We start from the raw sequence: 19587 nt of genomic DNA, 5'->3' as shown, positions 1-19587 counted from the left end.
ACTTATATGAAAACCCACCCATATACAATTTTTCCAATTTATCAACTTGATCCCATTGGCTTCCCAACATCCCGAATATAAATCCCCTTCTTATTTATTTTAATTTTCATTCATCTTATTTGCAAAAAGGTAAGTAATTTTATTTATTTTTGTATTTTTGGTGTTTATTCTTATTTTTCTGTCTGCTGGAGAGTTACATTTATTGCTTTACACTTCCAATTATAACTCAGAAATCCATGAGACAATAAAATTCGCAATCCCCGAGATTTATACCCACTCATACACTCATACACTCAAACACACAAACACACATACGTGGGCAGACAATTCACCTTAATTCAAGTAGAAACGATTTAACTCCCACGACTGCACTGCCATTATATTGTTGTTTTTATTTTATATGAACTTAATTTCGCTCAACTCAACCACACATGCACAATATTTTACACCAAACACACACACACACACACTCATACATATAGACTGGCTACCATGCTTAACCCTTTGCTGAAAAAGTAACGGTAAACGCAACCATTTATTACATTTTCGCAAGCGAGAGGGAAAAGGAGAAAGCAACACGAAGCAACGGAGGAAGGGAGGCAGGAGAGGACGAAGGCAGTGTGCGAGCGAGAAGGGTCAGCCGGCCAAAAGGATATGACGTTTTGCTTTCCTCTCGGCAAGTGAGTGGAAATTTGTTTCATTATAATTATTTTCCACAATTGGACATATTAGTATGGTTGCGTCGACCGAGGCAGAGGCAGCAACAGCAACAGCGACAGAGGCAGAGGCAGCAGCAGCAGCCACTGCGGCAGAGACATAGCCGCCATTTTTGCAATTTTCCCGTGCAAATAAACGCAGCCAAGTGTAAGAAATTGTCGGGCGACAAAACAGGACAAAGTGGAGGGCATGCCATCTCCCTCTGGCCGGCACTTTCCGTCTCTCTCCGCATTCAACCATTTCGTCCTGCGCATGTCCAACACATCCGCAAAAACACCATTTCCCGTGGTGAGTTTCCATCCCCCACTAACTTCTGGGGGTAGTTTTTTATTGATTTTAGGTTATGTACTACTACCCCAACTTTCCACTTAGTATATAGCATATGGCCATCTCTCTCGCTCCCAAATACGTGCCGGGAATGACAAAACATAAAGTTATAATAATTTTTCTTTCCGCTTAATTGTGTTCGGGTTCAGCAGAAAAACGAGCAAGGGGAACTTCAGACAGATAGTCCGTGGAAGGACATTTTGACTGCTATTGCCCCCCTGGCGCTCAACCTGTCTCTCTTTCTCTCTCTCTCTCTTTCTCGTTGGCGCCATCCCGTTCTGGCTGCCACAAAATGACCTGGCGTTGGCACTTTTAATTTGATGCTTTTATGTATTGAGCACAAAAGGAGACCTCCGAGGAGACCCAGCTTCCCAGCTCTATATAGAAATATATAAATATATATTCATATATCAGATATCATCATGTACAGATAGATGGGTTGTGGGGAGGGGGGTGGCTATAAGGTAGGTGGAGAAGCTCCTCCATGTGCGTGCGGACGAGAGGCGGCGGACGGAGGAAATACAGCAATTAGAGCCATATTAACCGTAATTAAATTTAATTGTTTAATTAAGCGCGAAAAGTGAGGAAGACATTTTGTGATATTCCAGCTTGAGTGAAAGCGAGATAGAGCCCGCTATTATATACTCTATATATACCCTATACATATCCGAGTGTGGGTCCAGTCTCCTTTGGACCTGTGGGTGGTTTTAGGTGGCCTTTTGGACCCTGTGCGTGTGCTCGGGATTGCGTGTTTTGGCTTCTGATTACATTGTTGCCACTGCCACTCCGCCGCTCTGTCTGGGTGTTGCTGTAACAAATAGCCATGTGATTTGATGCGACGGCTCTGATAGTCAGCCAATTAAGCATTCAAACGTAAATTTTTGCACAGTTCGCATTAATTAGTCGCTCGAAAGGGGGTTTTGGGGTAACCATCAAGTGGAGTCTGATCGACAGGAGTCAAGTTTCGGCAACAATTAATTGGAAGCGAAGGATAACTGGCACAGTATGAGTAACTAATTGCGAGTATCAACTGAAACATACCCTTTCCAAGTAAGATACTTTGAAATGGATCATCTGCCCTCATTTATTTTAGTTGCCCAGCAGATAAATGATCAAATAGTTGACCTAAAAGGACCCACAACAGTACAACCAGTACATCTGCCCCTAGTCTAATGAACATATCTCACAGATCCCATCTCGTTTCTGGTTAAAGAGGGCACCCACATCTATTAATTTAAAAATATTCAAAGAGTGCATGAGGAGAACATCACTCATTCCTTGGAGTCTAGATTAAGTTGCAATAATGTCGTGGAAAATTAGCATCAATCAAATGCAGGTGCAGACGGCCAACACAAAAATTGAGCAAGCCTCGAATCCAAATCGGATTCCAAATCCAAATCCAAATCGAAATCTCTGTGACAGCCAACAGATGTCAAGTGGCCCGCATTTATAAATACCGAGAGTGATGAGGGGATGGGGATTGGGAAGGGGGTCCTACCATGGTTGGTCACAAATGTCAACCACAATGCTGACATCTTAATAATGATGAATTAATGGGCAAACAAGCCACATGACAATGGCAACTGCACAAGCGTTTAATAATCTTTCTATTAGTGGGATGAAAATTCCATTTTCAATTTTCCATTTTCAAATTGTGGGAAAACGATACCCCAGGAATCTATTTGGGCATTGATTGAGAGCAGTGGCATCAATTACCATGGGCCATGGCCAATCGAGGGACTCTCGACTCTGCTGCCTCCTCGGAGCTGCCAACAAATTCCGAAATATCACTTAATTTTTCACATGTTACTGCCGACCTGCTGCTGCTGCTGCTGATGCTGATGCTGGGCCAAAAATAAGAAAAGATAAAGAGAATTGCAATGGTAGAGCGAAAAGCAAACGACATTCCATGGCTGCATAAATCATCCATCCTCCATCCAAAGTGAGCATGTCAAAGGTGCAGCAAGGATTTGAATGCGCCTCAGGGAGAGAGGAAAATATGAAGCCATTGTTGGTGCCGCATTTCCATATAAAATCCAAGCCAATAGAGCGACAAAGATATAGACAGGGCAAGGGACAAGTTTGTTTCTTTTTTTTGTTTTGGGGGAGGTGGATGCGGTTCGAGCTTTTGGTTTTTTTCGATTTTCGATTTTTGTTTTTGGCCGGGTTTATTATGCATTCGGTTAATGTAGTCATCGTTGTGTTCGCCGCTGCTGCTGCCTGACTGGTTGGCTGGCTGGCTGGCTGACTGGACATATGCAAAAAAGCCGAGCCAAGCAAATAAGAAACCCATCAGAATTTCTCACTCCGGCCAGGCGCTACGACAAATAAATATTTTAACTCACAATAACAAAAGGCACGACAGTGGACAGGGATGGGAAATGGGTATTGGGCATTGGGCATTGGGTATGGGATCGGGATTCGGGCAACCTTTTGGGGCCCAAAGTGGGAGGAGGAGTAGATGTTGATATGGCTGGCAGAGCACTGAACCAAAGACAACGAGGTGAGCTTGAGAAATAGGTAATAAAAAGGAAAAAAAAATATATTTTTAAAACTTTAAAAATTAGAATAGAATATATAGCTATATTTTTGTGACAATTATATTTGGGTGGATTAAAACCAAGACCTTTCTTTAATAAATACTAAAAGATTTTGTTTAACAAATTCTGTGATCTAAAAATATATAAACCTTTATGTCTACCCTCGCTATTTGCTCATAGAAAACAGAGATGTTCATCTTTTCAGTGTAATGCCGCTGTTGCAGGGCAAAAGCCACCAAATCTGGCCATCATTTGTTTAAATATGCGCCTGCAACAATCCAACAGAAAACAACAGCAACAGCAACAGCACCAGTGAACGACAACAACATTCGAAGTTGCACGTTTAACAATTCAATTTATTTGCAACATCAAAATTTAACGAACATGAAATTGCGAGAATTTTAAGATTTTCAGCAGAAACAAACGAGCGACACGATCCTTCGGCCTCTCGAATGTCTCAGTTCGGTTCACTTCACTTCAGCTTTAGCTTTAGCTTCAGCTTAGCTTCAACTATAGCTTGGCCAATACCCGCCCCTTCTGGCCGGCCCCCTTTTGGCCACTGCTTGTTGCTCTGTGTGTTTGCTCTGGGTTTTGTTTGTCGCGCGCTTTTCTTCTTTTGTGTCTTTGTCGTGGGGTTTGCTTAGCTGGTTTGCTTCAACGACCGACTCGCCTCTCAGACCCACTCAGACCCACATCTCCACACATCCACATACAGCGCGGGCACAGCGTCTGCGGGTGCAAAGAGTCAACAATTTAGCATTCAAAGAAATATTTTAAATTAAAATTTCTGAAATTTTCGTCAATAAGCGACCGGAAAACAATGCAAGCCAGGCTCTGGCCTGGGCGCTGGCTTGAAGACCAAAAACGAAAAAAAATGTATATAAAACGATAACCAGCCAAGCCAGACCATGAATATATGGTCAAGTCCAGGGCTCATTTGGCTTTTTAAATGCTTGCACATAAATATTTGTTTTCTGTGATTTATAGGTCTCGAAGAACGAGATGATCCACAAATAAAATTGGCTTGAAAGAGTAACCTTCCATGAATTTAAAAGAAAATATTTTTGATTAATTGGAAAGAGATTATAATTTTAAATAATATTACAAAATATATACAAATTCTTTCCTGACAAGTCCCACTCTTTGTAAACTATTTTAGGAATTATATCTATAGATGGTTGTAATATCTTAACCCTCCAGCGTCACTATTTTATCCCACGCTGAATTTTATTGGATTTGCCATAATAACTAACGCCTTGCGGGCATTTATATTTATTGGATTTGCTCCGTTTTTTTTTTGTGAAGATGACAGGCTCGTCACCGAGCATCAGATTCAATATTTACCTTTCTCATCATGAGCAGCGATTGTGTCCTGTTTCTCTATTTTTTGGGCGACCCTCCTCATTTATATTTTGTTTGGCTAATAGGCTAATCACGCATCGGGCAAAAAGCGAGGAACAAGACAACAAACACAGGCCAGGAGTCGCAGGATTCCATGGCAAGAATCAACCCCTAAGTGAGGCTGATGTGAAAGTCAACAATCCTAAGCCGCTTACCGCTTGTTTCATTGTCAGGGAGCAGGCGCAGGACTCTCAGGACTGGGGATTACAGTAACTTTTTCGTAATTGCTTGTAGCTGGCATCGCATTGTAGTTGCCACTGGCACGCGGCCAAAATAAATTAAACAAAACTCGTGAGAGTGCTGGAAAGTTGGTTGCTTCTAGATTACTGAAGCTGGTGGCAAGTTTGGGTATCTTCCGTTTCGATGCCATGCAATTCTCGTCTGAAATTGCATATTTGATTTGGCTGAAAATTGTCAACGCATCGATTTGCATATTTGCATGTTGTCGCGAATGTTGTCCTGTCTTCTCTGACTCGTACGTTGTCGTTGTCGATACGATGTCGTGGCTGCTGATGCACAAGAAAATATATTTTTTAATTTTTGTTGAAAATGTTTTTTTGGGTTAAATATAAAATGTCTTTATCACCTCCCATTGAGAATCGCAAAGGGCTGGATACTTTTTAAATGACACAATTTCCTAGATTTCTTTGGAAATGTGATTGATTTCATGCCGCAAAAAAAAATAGTTCAAAATATTTCAATAAATTGCCCAGGCTTTTAAAAGATTCTCGGAAGCTATAAAATGCATTACCATACCTGGGAATTTCTTAAAAAAATTTTCCCAAGTGCATGGCTGCTTTCTGTTCTCAACGCAACGCGTTCATCTCCTTTCGGCTTGCAAATTGAAATGTCAAGCCTTCTGGTTGATCGCTTTATGACAAGCAGCCTGGCTGGATGGCTGGTTGGCTGGATAGTGACTGATATATCTGCATAAGAGTCTCGATGTCGTTGTCAACGCATCGTGCACTAAATTAACATTTTTTTCCAGGCGCTTGTCAGCCAATCTTATTCCAAATGCAAATCTCCAAGTGGGGAACCTGTTGGCAGTTCACAGGATATATCCACGCACCCAAATATCTTGCCGTTTTATGGCATCACATTATTCGCAGCAGTAGCAGTCGACAGCCAGGACATAGTTTGAGCCATCGCATAAAGCCTGATCCTTTTTCATTGCCGCGCCATCATTTACATAGGAAAATCTTGACGTACTTTTTATGATTCACCCGCACATAGACATAAATTTCGAGTGCCGGGGCACAGCATGAAAAATGGCAAATTAATGTAAATCGCAGTGGCAATACAAACTCTCATAGGCTGAAAGCAGGGGCTTACGATGAAGAGGGTGTTTCATACAAAATATATATAAAATAAGAAAAGTATCGTTGTAGAACAAACTTGAAAATTAAGCAACATGATAATCATTTTAAAAGTATTTCCCTTTTTCCTCCACCACTGGCTATGCGGAAAGTCTGCCATTTTATGACCTCCACGACAAAATTGACACTTGAAATGTGGGAAAACGCCTACATAACATCAACCTCCACATCCACATCTACATCCTCTATAGCCGTCCATCTTCTGGGGGTGAAAAGCCAGGGGAAACTCTGGGAGCTCTGGTATGAGGCTTGTATGCTTCCATTGAGCTTTCAATATGTTTCGAACACTTTGGCAATAATGTTGTCGTTGTAGCCTGGAAGCGATAAACAAACCAACAGCCACAACAAAAACAAAAAGGACCACCCAAGGATCCAGCCACAAGACACCAGGCCAGAAAACTTTGTCCTTATACGTGCAGCATTTTGTTGCTTGAATTGCGGTCGTTGTGGTTGAATTTCCCCCCATTTTTCCCCCCAGTAGGTTTTGCTTACTGATATGTTATGTAAACGGAAAATGACAAACGAATTAGTTATTGACAACAACAGGAAACAAAAAGTTTTGCTTGCGTTGTGCGAAATTTCCGTTTACTATTGCAAAAAAATATCAAGCGACGAAGTGAATATCGAATTTTGATATTGAGGTTGTCCGCAACAAACTTTTCACCGGAGCTATCGAGCACTGCTAATGAGATCGGATGAGGGTGCTATATCCCATATATTTTGACACTTTTGTCAATAAAATAGCAAATTGCGCTTTTAAGAAAGACATATGTATGACATTTGAGTTTTTAATATCAAAACTAAGCTTCATTTTCGTTTCTTTAAAATTAAGGTTTTAAAAACTTTATTTATCATACACATCAATTAATCAAAGTTGAAACTTTTATTTATTTTTCTAACATTTACCTTACGTATTTAACAGTCCATTGTTAAACTGAAAACCCTTCACAGTTTTGTAGTACCAGGCTCACACTTTTTGTGCTAAATATAAGCCCGAAATATGGCCTCACACCCCATTCGGATATTCGTCAGAGGGAGTCACGTGTCAGCAGTCAGTCAAGGCTCGGCAATATCTGGGAAAGAATAATATACTCAAAGAGACCCAGCCGAACCCAAGAAGCTTCTGATCATTCATCAAGCTGAATGTCAATGGGACACGTTTTTTCACGTGCCTTTTGACAAAGGACACGACACGGCGTTTGTTGCTATCGGAATCGAAATCAAAATCAAAGTCAGCAAAAAATTAAGCCTCTTAATGCCGGGATGCTAGTACCAAAGACCCTTAATTGTATTAAAACGCATTTGACATTTATTGTGCTAGCTGTTTGCCAAAATCAAATGATTGATAGTGATTGGCGCGGTTGGGGAATAAGAGGTTACGTATACGCCCCGTTGGAGGATGGATCACTGAGATTGAAAGAGAACTTGGGGAAATTATAAACATTAATTCTAAGAAAAATGTTTAAAAAATATAAACAAATAAAAAACGATTTTTTTATTATCTCATTGATTCTAAATAATAGGTTCAATATGATTATGATTTTTTTTGGGAATAATACCATTGAAAAAATCTCTGTTTTAATGACTAATTTTTTTGCAAAATTTACCAAATTCTTCAATAAATTATGGATATTTTTCTGTGTACAAACAAAGACACTCGAGAGGCGATAGACAAAGGAAACCGCCAACTAATCCGCAGGAAGCGACATCAGGAGATGGAACATCAAAGCAGGGCTGAACAGGACCCGCATACTGTTTCCCGGCCAACGCCTAATTAAATATTGACAAGTCAATTTGAGTTAAGCGATTTGTGAGCAGCTGGCAAAAGGCAACGCCCATATACTACACATCTACCGATTTCAAAGGAGACGCCTGCGGAGGTCCTTAGCTCCCAGCCGGCGGCGGCAATGATTTGGCCATTTGCCCCGAATGCAAACAAAGCTGCGATTGGTTTGCTGATTGGATTTGATTTCATTTTAATCGATTTGCATTCCATTTAACGTTGTTGGCGCTGCCAAACGACATTTTGATGGAAAAGGAAGCTTTTCACATGCAAATTTTACAGGCAAACAAACATCACGTATCCATTTCATTTTAGTTCGAGGAACAGGAGCAGGAACGGGAGCAGGAGTTGGAGGAGATCGAGTATTTGATTGTCATGAAATTTTTATACATCAGCTTTACTATTTTGCATTTGATTCGCACGTTTTTTTATCCATTTTTTTTTTTGTGTTTTTCCCTGAAAGCATTTGAATTTGATTTGATAAATTTTTATGCTGATTGAAAAACGTTGGCCAAATGTGTCCCCAGGTGACGGTAGCTGATTTTGGATCGATTTAAATCGAAATGCGAGGCCATGGTCATTATTATTTTCCAAGGTGGCCCATTACACGCATCCGTGCAGTTAATCATGTGAGCCTGGGAATGCACATAATCCAATCGAATCCCAGCCAATCCAATCGGATCTGATCTGATCCCCAACAGGCTCCATCGATGGCTAACAATCTTGGCTGATGAATGCATTCTGTGCATGCTGCCATCAAATTGGCATAGCCTCAGATGCCACCACCCACCTCCCAGCTCCCAGCTCCCAGCTCCCAGCTCCCAGCTCTCAGGTTTCCCCTTTTTGTGGCGTCCCACAAATTGCCATGCGCCTCGCCTGATGTCTTTATAACGAAATCGGAGAGAGAAAGAGTGGGGTATAGAGTGGGTGAAAGAGAGGCAGCTAGCCATGTTGGCTAACTGGCTGCTCCCCTGATCCATCGTCCCTCTGGTCGGTGGTTTTTTTTTTTCTTTTTTGGCCCCACCATATACAGCTCGCTCAATTCGATTACGTTTTCGTTAAATGTAAAATTTATACGCCCCACGTCAATTGTGACAGTTCACTCACTCATGGACATCACCACAGATATCTGGTAGTTGGGGAAACCGAGTTGGCCACGGAGCCAAAGCGATTCATTGAATGGCCAAAAACAGGCCATGGAAACTGGCCAACAAAATTGCCAATATATGGCACATACAGTGGTCGCTAGATGGGAATGGAATTCGATTATAAAATAATAAAATAATTATTTTGGAAGACTTCGTATGAAACTATGTATGTATGAAATATTATAATTAAAATAGATCAATTTTTTCCAGCGATCCAAATGTTTTTCTTGCCAATACTGACTGTATCCAGCATTCATTCAGGCAAAACTTCTGGCCCTGGTCTAGGCCCTCATCGTTACTCCTCTGTGTGCAATTTCGCATGCGAGAGGAAATTGAATTGAAATGCACAATTTTTTTGCACAAAAAAGGAGCTCGTTATGTGCGTTCTGCCGGTCTGACAGGCGCCGTTCTCATACCGAAGGCTTTAAAAGTCAATTGCAGAAATTAGCGTTCTTCGTAGAGAGTCGAGGCTTACTTGAATCGAGAACCCCTTTCGGATAAGCCAAGTACAAGTATATGATGCTCGTGCGGAGCTGTAAAATATCAAATTACACTTCCGCCGGAAACAGCGTCGACGCCTGGGAAGCGACATCTCTGTCATTGTCGTCCTGCGGCACTTTTATTTTGTTATCGGACATCCTAGCCATCCCAGCCAGGTTTCGATTTCTGTAAAATTTTTTAACAACCACCACCCATCGTCGAGTGTGGTTTTTGGCTGTAATCCGCCTGTGACAGCCGGCGAAGCTCAAACATGTGATAAGCCCGTGATGCATTGTCCGACGACCAACCACTAAATGACTATAAAGTAGCAACTTCCGCTACTGTTGCGCAAAATCATTCAATTTCCGTTTGGCCACACGACCCATGAATATCCTTACGGTCCACCATTTCTTTTTTTTTTGAGGATATTAACAGTGGCTTCCATAATAATAGGAGTTTTTATATTGACATATGAACATTGTAGTACAATACTTTATAATTCAATCCCATTATTATGCCTGGTTATGATGATCTTTGGGTTTTATTCTGAAATTTCTGAATATCTATATTTCACATAAAATTTATGATTTAAATAGTTTAAAATTATAATTAATGGCACACACTTTTTGATTATATTTCTTTGAAAAGATTACATTACTTTCCATATAAATTCTAATCGCAAAAAATCTCAGAACTACAACCTTGAACCCAATTGTTTTCGACGCATATGATGCTGTGCGCATCATAATCGAGGGTGTGATTTGTCCTTTTTCTGCGATTGTCGCTTGGCTCTTCTGCCACATTCCCAGCTCTGAAACATCACCGCAATTTTGTTGACTTTTGCAGGACCAAAAGCTATAACAAAAAAAATATATCAACCTCCCCCGCCTGGTAACTCCAACCCTCGTCTCCTTCGGTGGCTGCGAAAAATTTGAATAATTTTTATTACGTGGCGTTATGAATTTTTGATGAGCCCCTTGCAGCAAAACGTTGTAACTGTTTGTTGTTGTTTGCCTTTTCTTTTCTGGCAGAGGGCGTGTGGCCAGTTATCCTTCACTAAGCCAAGTGACAGTGCCACAATTTATTAGATTCTCAGCCTCATTGTGGGACAGACGCTTGCGTTACTCCCTCCCTCCTCGGGTTTCATTTTTTCTCAGTTTCATTCCATATCATCAGAGTCTGCGCTGCAAGTTTCCGGTGGTATGCTGCTACGTGGGCATGGAGGGCAAAGTGGGCGCGGAAAGGACAACCGGACTCCTGAATGGGGCGGGGTGGGCCAGAGGCCAACGGAGCCTTCGGCCAGGGTGAACTGGGCGTGCTGTGTAATAAAAGCAAATAAAATATTCTTTAATATGCGACACTCGCCGCAGTCTGCTCCCTGTCATCCTGTTTGCCCTTCGTGTGCGTACTGGGTGTTTGCAAAATTTGCATATATATTGCTTGATAAGCATTAATATATGTAATCCCATAATTTTTTAATTAAATCAAATTGTTTCGCTCTCGTTAAAGGCTCGTGGGATAGAGGATGCAATGTAATTTATGTCATCGGATGGAGAACTGATTTCTTGCAGAATTCTTGCCTTAAAATGGTAAAACTTTAACTTTAAATCAAATATTTTCTGAGTCGAAGCATTTATTTAAATAAAAATAATAATACATCTTCCAATCGTGGTATGATTAAATTTAGAATCAATTTAGAAACTGCCAAAAGACGACAGCCATCCCATCACATCCAGTCGCACAGTTCGCATCAATCACAATCATAAAGTCAGAAACTAAATACAACTAAACCGGAATAAGTCCAACTATTCCATAATGTCCCAATGTAACCATTTTGGTGGCTTAAGCGCTTCCACCGCCCCCTCAGCTTGCTGGTCTTCCGCATTTCGAAACGATTAAGTGATTTCGTGCACAGTGCATGATAATTGGATTAATATGCGTCGACAGCCAGCAGAACGGCAGCCAGCGGAGAAAATCCGAGAGGAGGATGTGGTAGCCACCACCAGAAAAGACGGGCCAGGCGGGGGTGGTTTGTGGGTTCCTGGGATTTGGTCCGGGAACTCGTTAGGCGGGCAAATTACGGGAGAATCTGAGGCAGCTCTTAGTTACAGTGTTGTTCATTTGGATGTTGGATTTTCGGCTAGTTTTTAGAAGAAATGTTTTTCAAAAATATTTTTGTTAAATATTTATTTTATATAGATTAATAAAATATTAAATTTTGAACATATTTTTCTCATATTTTATCTATTCTATGTATCTGTAATTAAATAAGATCTTTAATCTAAAGTTTATAAATAATATTAATTTTAAAGTTTATTTTGGTTTTTTAAATATAATAAATAAAATTGTATATATCAGATATAATTAATAAAAAATTATTTATTTAACCTCTGGTTAGCATCACTAGTTTCCTAACCCTACGTCGGGTTAAATACTCTCGTTATCAAAATAACATATATCATAGAGCGGTACGCTGAGGGGTGAAGCGAATGGGATAAACAGCGAGCTGAGGCAGCTTCCCTTTCTCTTCGGCTACGGGTGGTTAACACTCCCCCTTATGAGGGGTGTAAATCAAATCAATTTCAAAGCAAACATATTCTCAGTGCCATAATTGGAAAAGTCGGGGATTAAGCGATAAAGTTGTATTCTTAAATTGATAAGAGCTGTGGGGGAAAAGTATATAATGGGTGGGAGAGGAACTTTCATCTTTAGTGTTTAACCCTTGGATTCCATTATTTCGGCTTCACCTGAACACTCAGACGAGAGGCTACACAATTTGTCAGCCGAATCCGGCGAGGGGCAATAGGGCCTTGGTTAAACAAGTGCTGGCCACTTAGCGTTTCATTTCCAAACGCTGCCGCTGGACAAACAAATTAAACCATTTCGTTTCGTTATTTTTTCGGGTTTCGGGCCACAGAAGCCGCTTCCGAAGTGCCTTTGTCTTTCTTTGACGGGCGGCGCGATCAAAAAATTAAAACCAGGAGATGATTATTTGACAAACCGATGGGGCTAAGTGCGAGATGGCAGTGGCTTTGATCTCCGAGTGGGCTGCCTAATTTATAAAATAAATCATATGTGAATTAGCGGTCAACTGTGGGTAACTTTAAAACTCGTTTGCTTTCAACGCCGATTTCCTTTTGATTAATTTATTTGCCCAACTGCTCTCCGCTCCATTGCAGGCCCATTATGGCCACTTTTGTTGTTCTTGGTAAATTGGTAAACGATTTTCACACCTCCTCAACGGGTTTTCCAGCATTTAACTAGTTGATTAGTGGATCGCGTTTTTGAAAAAAGCCGCCAGCGTATTTCTTTCCTCTTCATCAAGCCACTTGTCTAATTGCCAAAGCCACCCGCAATAGCACGTATAAAGTCTCTGATAATGAGGATGTACTGTGGAAAAAATGGACAATCCTTAAAAATATATTAAAATAGAAACCCTTCCAAACCGAAGTGTCCGTAAACTATGTCCTGCCTTCATTAACATATTTTCCCCTCAGAGACATTCGTTTAAAGCCAATTTTCTCTCAGTGTACTGATGGTATCGCGTTCTCCTTCGTTGTGGCATTGGCCAATATGTGGCACTAGGTGAAATCATTGGCGTCGTCCGGCGAAAGGAAAGTTTCTCTTCGCGCCTCAATGTTAATTTCGGGCCGCCTTTGATGCCGATCGACGAAGACAACGACGGACGACGATCGCCTGCCTGGGGTTTCTTCGCCGATTTCGTTTTTATTATGATTTTGTTATGATCATGATTAGGAGTCTAATGATTTGTTGTCGTACAGTTTTCAGCCCCAGCAACGACAGCCGAACAAAAAGGTCCAATCTGTGCTCCGATAATGATCAGGCGCAATAAAATTGAAATGCGTCTGTTAATCGCTCCGAGATACATAATAATTTTGTGCTTGAAGCTGAAATCCACCAAAAAATAAAGCTCCACAATGGCAGCACGATAACAAAGTTCTGTCAACAGGCCGCCCCATATCGATCACTTTTGATTTTCGGCGGGGAATCGGACGGAATACGCAAAAATCACAGCGGCAGATCGAACAGAAAATGAGTTCTTATAAGTCGAAAAATAAATACTCTAAAAAACAGTTTAACTTTTAAACTAAAGTTTAAAATGAAACAAAATTAAAAACTCAGACTTAATCCTTTTTGGACAATAAAAGTAGATAATAAAACGCAATAAGTATGCTACAGTTTTTCAGCTTTCTATATTTTAAAGTAATTTGAATCCCAATCCAAAATAAGTAATGCTCGCAATCTATAAATAGATCTTGACGCAATTTATAAATTCATTTAAATTTTTAGCACCATAATTATTATTTTTATTTAGAAATAAAACACAGCAATTAGTCGATCAATTACTAGTAGTTTGTACTATCAAATCACTGATTTTAGCCACGTGTTTTCGGAGCTCTATATATTAATAGTTTGGTGCTAGAAAGCTGGGCGAGATAAGGCGGAATGGCAAGTGTAATGTCTCCTCCAGATTGTAGGGCATTGAACGTAATAAATCTCAGCATTTTTCGGCCCGGTCTCTACACAACAACTGAAATTCAAATGGCCGTGGCCAGAAAACCATTGTTTGGCCAAAAGGGCCGCCGCCACAAACCGACGACAAATTTTGGATCCCAGCGGCGGGACTTTGGCCGCGATGACTCCTGATAAAAATCGGCGGGCGCAAGCTGCGATCCGATCTCATCCGATCGAAAGGCAATATTTATGGCATTGCCCCGAGGGCAGCAACAAGCCAGAAAAATGTCAAGAGCGCGTCTGCTTAGCTGGAAATTAGAGCAATTAGCTCTGACCAGCGGCTGCCTAATAAAAAAATAAATGTAAGAATAGACAGTCAAATAAAATGAAACAAAAAGGCAGCTAATCAATTGGAATTGGAATAGGTTCTGTCGAGTAGTTGATGACCTTTTTTTTATACGTCTCCCGAGTGGCTACTGTGGGTGTGCCTGTCTCGAGACCCGGCTTGTAAACAGTTCCACTATCAGATGATTATGTAATTTATAGAGTTCCTCGCTACCTGTACCTATGCCTAAACCTGGACCTGCACCGATCTCAAATGGCAGATAGTGCCACATAAATAAGTGTGTGTCTGGCATAAATGTCAAAGGGCATTTAATGAAGTTATTAAACGCTGCCCGTTGTTCTAGGGGCTACCGTTTCTTCCCAGCACAGAAGGGGGGCGGGGCCGGTTGGTTTTCTGTGTCCATTTAGCGATCATAATCTCCGGATTGGCTCTCGACATTCTGGCCAAGAGCCTGATCTCAGTGCCTCGGCTTTTTGCTGCTTTGCATTGCGGGCCAAAACTGGTTGGGCAATAAAACGCTTGCTATAACGAGCAACAAAATTTGTAACGATTCAATTTAAGGCTGCATACAACATGAGCCGTACGCCGTCGGCAAAAGATGAAATAGTCGGAATAGGCCAGAGGTATCCTAGTCCCCCCTTATATTTTCCACCCACCGATCGCCCCCTGACCGCCTTTCGGAGCCGATTTGTGTGTTTGTGTTTTTGGCGCATGTTGAAGACCGCGACTCCGGTCGGCGGTTCAATTCAATAAAATTTATGAAGACATGACTGGCAATTGTAGTTCCAGCAACGTCGGTAAATGTACACTGAAGGAAATTAGAGTTCCTTAGCCATGGAAGAAAATTGCAAGGAATAAAGTATATTTTATAAAGTTTGAGAAGATAATCCACACATTATTTCCTATCTATCTTAAAATAAAAAACCTGTAGACAAACCTTTATAATTTTCTTCTCTGCACCTTTGGAGTTCGACGATCCTTTGACGCCTACTTGGCCATTTGCTGCAAATTCCATTACAACTCAATTGCGGCGGAAAACTCAAACTCAAACTCAGACGCAAAGGCAAACGCAATTGTCAATTGATTTTCCAGCCAATATTTCACAATTAATTAAGCGCAAAATTTTGGGTCGCTGACAAAGACTTGGTGTGTTTGTGTGTCGGCACTCTTGAAAAGGCAACTCTTGTATTTTAGGTCGGGACAAGATACGAATTTATTTCCGTGTACCTGCCGGCACAGGCTGCTTGATTGTTGGTTTTTCGGGTGTGGCAAGGTCAAAGGATGTCCAACCAACCATTGATAGATCCTGCGATACGGTCAAAAATCTCTAGAAAACTGTGGGAAAACTGGCCGAACTCTGTGGGACTGTCGTAAAATGCTGACATAAAAGAAATTAGCTAGATAGTTTCGGTTTTGACATTGATATGATTTCAAATTTCGGGTGGTCCAAAGCTGTTCTTCGATGTTCCAGTCTTTAAATTAATTTCAAGTTTATGTTAGTTCAGGCTCAATCTAAATAGTTTTTTTTTTATTTAATAATCTGTAGATTATCGTGTAGTTTCATACGGATACTCAGTAGTAGTAGTAGTCGTAGTAGTAGTAGTAGTAGTATAATCTATAGGAGTAGTAGGAGCTTCTGGAAGGGGAGCTCCTTGAAGGCAACTATTCAACTGGTCATAGGTCCTAGAAGTGCCCTCAATATAGTTCCTTTGAGCAACATTCACACAGGAATCCCTCTGGGTCTGCAGGGTCTGGAGACTGATCTTCACGAAAGAAGCCACCTCGGTTGCATTAGCAGAAACTTGGTAAAGAATTTTCGATTGTTCTGCGCCCTAAACGAAAACAAATATTTACAATATAAATCATATGCAGTCGCTATGTTCACTTACCTCTGTGGCAAAGCACTTGAAAGCCAAGTTGAGTTCCGAAAAGCTCTCACATTCTCTGAATTTGGAGCAGCCCTTATCCCCACCACTTTGAATTTGGTACAGAGTGCTGTTCCAGGCTTCGGCTATCTGGGTACTGGAGCTATTGAAGACCGATAGACAATAGGCATAGTCCAACTCGAAGCTGAATGTATACTGGTTAAGGATAGGGGTATAGTACTCGAAGCAGGTTGGGGTTTTGCTCGGATCGAGAGCTGCCAGGACCTCTGTTTGCTGATGCAGGCTTTCGAGCTTCTTGGTGATCGGCAACTTTAGTTTGGAAGCCTTCAGCTTGGGAGCTATGCCCAGACCAGTGACCAGCCCAATGGCTAGGATCCCGACGAACAGCGAGGATCTGGAATACATTTTCAAGCTGTAAGAACTCCACTCACAACTGGATGCAGTGAGTGTACTGATCTGCCCTTATATATCCATAAGTCGTTCCAAGTATCTTTATCTTCTTTAATTGCTTTTTGTTCGATGAAATGTCAAAATGTAATTCCTAATTGGATTGTACTTTTCGATAATTCCACTGAATTTCTCTCATAATCTTTTTTTAATTCATATCATTGTTCTCTAGAATTAATTAAAGATAAATATTTTCCGCGAAACACGATTTTTATTTGACAATTAAGCATGTCTGTATCAAAAGTGCCTAAGACATATCCAACTAAAGTCAAGACTTGTCAACAATTGAACTTTATATCAAAACGCCACAACCTGGCATCAAAAGGTTTAATTAAAAAGATAATGATTTGGCAAAGGTACGGTGAGCGTCCATATAAAAAGAGGTAAGTTGTCTATTAGTCTCCAGAACTCCGGCAAAGATGTTCCGAAAACCATCCCTGATCCTGGCTATCTGCCTCTGCGTGGGAGCCTCCCTGGCCCTCAAACTTCACGCTCCTATCAGACCCAACGTCCACATCCAGAAACTGCAGGCGGAGAACAGAGAACTAGCTGCCACCCACACAGACACCTCCAGGAGCTGTTTTGAATTCTACTCACCCCAACTAAGTGCAGTCGTAGCCCAGTACCAGACTGAATTCCAGTACTGTACGTCGAACTTTACCATGGCCAAGGAAGTTATTGATAAACGATATGCGGAACCCTACAATGATATCATTCTCCAGTCCACCAACTCCTGCAGTGCCTGTTGTCAGGTTTGGATCGAGCAGCAACAAACTCTTGAGGAATTGCTGAATCGTCTGGACTGTGCCAGTTCTGTGTCTGCCGAGAACTCCAAGATATTCTATGGTATTTCGGCGAATGCCACCGAGATAGCAACAAAATTGGAGGAGGCCTACCTTACAATAAAAACTCAAGAGGACATATGTTTCAACAATGCAGAGGTTAGGTATGTGACGAATACTGCAGAAACCTACGAAGCTTTGAACGCATGTCTCAGGGGTGATGAAAGTATCCCAATCAGTTCTACTTATGAGTATCCTACTACTACAACCTTTCAGCCGGAAACTACTACCGAGGGTTGGATATTTTAATGATTAATTTAAAAAATTGAATAAAAAAGTATCAGGCAATCTAATTTGGGCTTTAATTAAAAATATTCGCTAAAATATAATTTACTTTAAACACTATTTGTTCAACGATTTAGCTTCTTTTATCCCAAATACGTAAAAAAGAAAAAGTTTAACTTCTCGAGGGTCAAGATCGTTTTATTTACCGCTTTGCTTCTGTCTTGAATAATATTTATTCATTTTTTTTCAATTTTTAAATTTTATATTTGAAGTAACCATGCCCTGTACGACAGAATGTTAAGACTCTCAGTAGAGAGCGGTGCTGGCAGGAAAGTCCCAGTTGGGGTCATCCAGGCAACCGTTGAAATCTTCCAGGCACTGGCCATGGTTGGTCTTGTAGATGCGCTGGGCAACGACTTGGCAGTTTAGGAATGTGACATCAATAGCTTTGAACTTTTCGGTCACTTCCTGGTTCAGATCAGTGGAATTGTCAGCAATGCTGTTAATTATCTTGATCTCACTGGGGCACTAAAAATTATAAATAAAAGTTAAGAAAACCATTTAATTGAAACTATTGCGTATTTTTTACCGTTTTGGTCAGACAAGTGAAGGCATCAGAGTTGGTAGTCTGGCTATCGCAGCCGAGCAGGGTGCTGCAGGAACCCCGAAGCGAGTCGAAGAGCTGATTGCGGGAAAGGGTGTATGTGGCATCGATTCCTGCCTTTCCCTTGCTATATTCATCCGTGCAAACTTTCATATCTGCGTCATACTTGTCGGCATGGACCTTAAGTTCCGGAATGTAGTACTCGACGCAGCCCGCGTTGAAGGTTTCGGCATTCCGGAAAGCAGGAGAGTTCAACAAGACGTCGGCCAACGATGTCTCCATCGTAATGTGGAAAGCGGGTGGAGCCACTCCTCCGCGAACGGCGACGACCGCGACCAGGAAAAGAGTCAACGCCTTGAACCACATTGTAGAATATTTTAACTTTTCACTTTCACAACTCGCCAATCGTGCTAAAAGTGCGCTTGTCCACATTTCAGATTTTGCTTTTATACTCCCCACCCCACTCGAAAACTGATTTGGGTAATTTACGATCCAGTAATTATCGGGTGTAGGTCTTATGCTTTCTCTATTATCAGGACGCCTCGATGAAACCCCCCATAATTCTCAGAATACCGTCTCCCCGACATTAAAAAAAATATCATCAAATAGTTGAGTATTTGATCTCAAGGGTTAATATCGCGGGATCAAATAGATCAAATTTATATATAACTTTAAATAGAATCTTCATTTCTTTCTTACAAGCATCCCAAACAAAATATAAAACATTGTTTCATTGGTTTATTATTTGAAACAAACCGCCTTTTAAAAATTTCTATAAATTGGTGTTTAAAATGTTTAGCTTCATTTTAAAGCAGGTTCATTTTCTGAATCATTTTCAATTGTTAGCTTCTTGTTATCTCAATAAAAATAATTATTTTATATTATTTATAGCAACAATTCTATTGATAAACAATGCAAAAGGCTACGGAAATTCGATTTCATTCTTATTAAGACACTGATTATATTGCTTCTCATAAATTAGACATGAA

General features: G+C 40.9%; 3 protein-coding genes across 3 annotated transcripts; 1 reads left to right on the top strand and 2 right to left on the bottom strand.

Annotated features, from left to right (window-relative positions):
* Nucleotides 1-16090: 16090 nt before the first annotated feature.
* On the bottom strand, nt 16091-16947 carry LOC6505533. Its single transcript, XM_001964710.3, has 2 exons — nt 16484-16947; nt 16091-16426 (listed from the first exon to the last, which is right to left on the bottom strand). The coding sequence occupies exons 1-2, from the start codon at nt 16883-16885 to the stop codon at nt 16142-16144; spliced, it is 687 nt and encodes a 228-aa protein (XP_001964746.1). The 5' UTR covers nt 16886-16947; the 3' UTR covers nt 16091-16141.
* A 399-nt stretch (nt 16948-17346) lies between these two features.
* On the top strand, nt 17347-18018 carry LOC6505994. Its single transcript, XM_001964711.3, has one exon. It carries the CDS (start codon nt 17347-17349, stop codon nt 18016-18018), a length of 672 nt encoding a protein of 223 aa, XP_001964747.1.
* A 153-nt stretch (nt 18019-18171) lies between these two features.
* On the bottom strand, nt 18172-19025 carry LOC6505532. The gene is made up of 2 exons (XM_001964712.4): nt 18584-19025; nt 18172-18522 (listed from the first exon to the last, which is right to left on the bottom strand). The coding sequence occupies exons 1-2, from the start codon at nt 18962-18964 to the stop codon at nt 18301-18303; spliced, it is 603 nt and encodes a 200-aa protein (XP_001964748.3). The 5' UTR covers nt 18965-19025; the 3' UTR covers nt 18172-18300.
* Between the last annotated feature and the right edge of the window lie 562 nt (nt 19026-19587).

This window comes from Drosophila ananassae, chromosome 2L (assembly GCF_017639315.1).
Source record: "Drosophila ananassae strain 14024-0371.13 chromosome 2L, ASM1763931v2, whole genome shotgun sequence".
In the NCBI taxonomy this organism is placed as follows: Eukaryota; Metazoa; Arthropoda; class Insecta; order Diptera; family Drosophilidae; genus Drosophila; species Drosophila ananassae.
The sequence above is the reverse complement of the archived record's forward strand: the minus strand, read 5'-3'. Positions and strand labels throughout refer to the sequence as shown.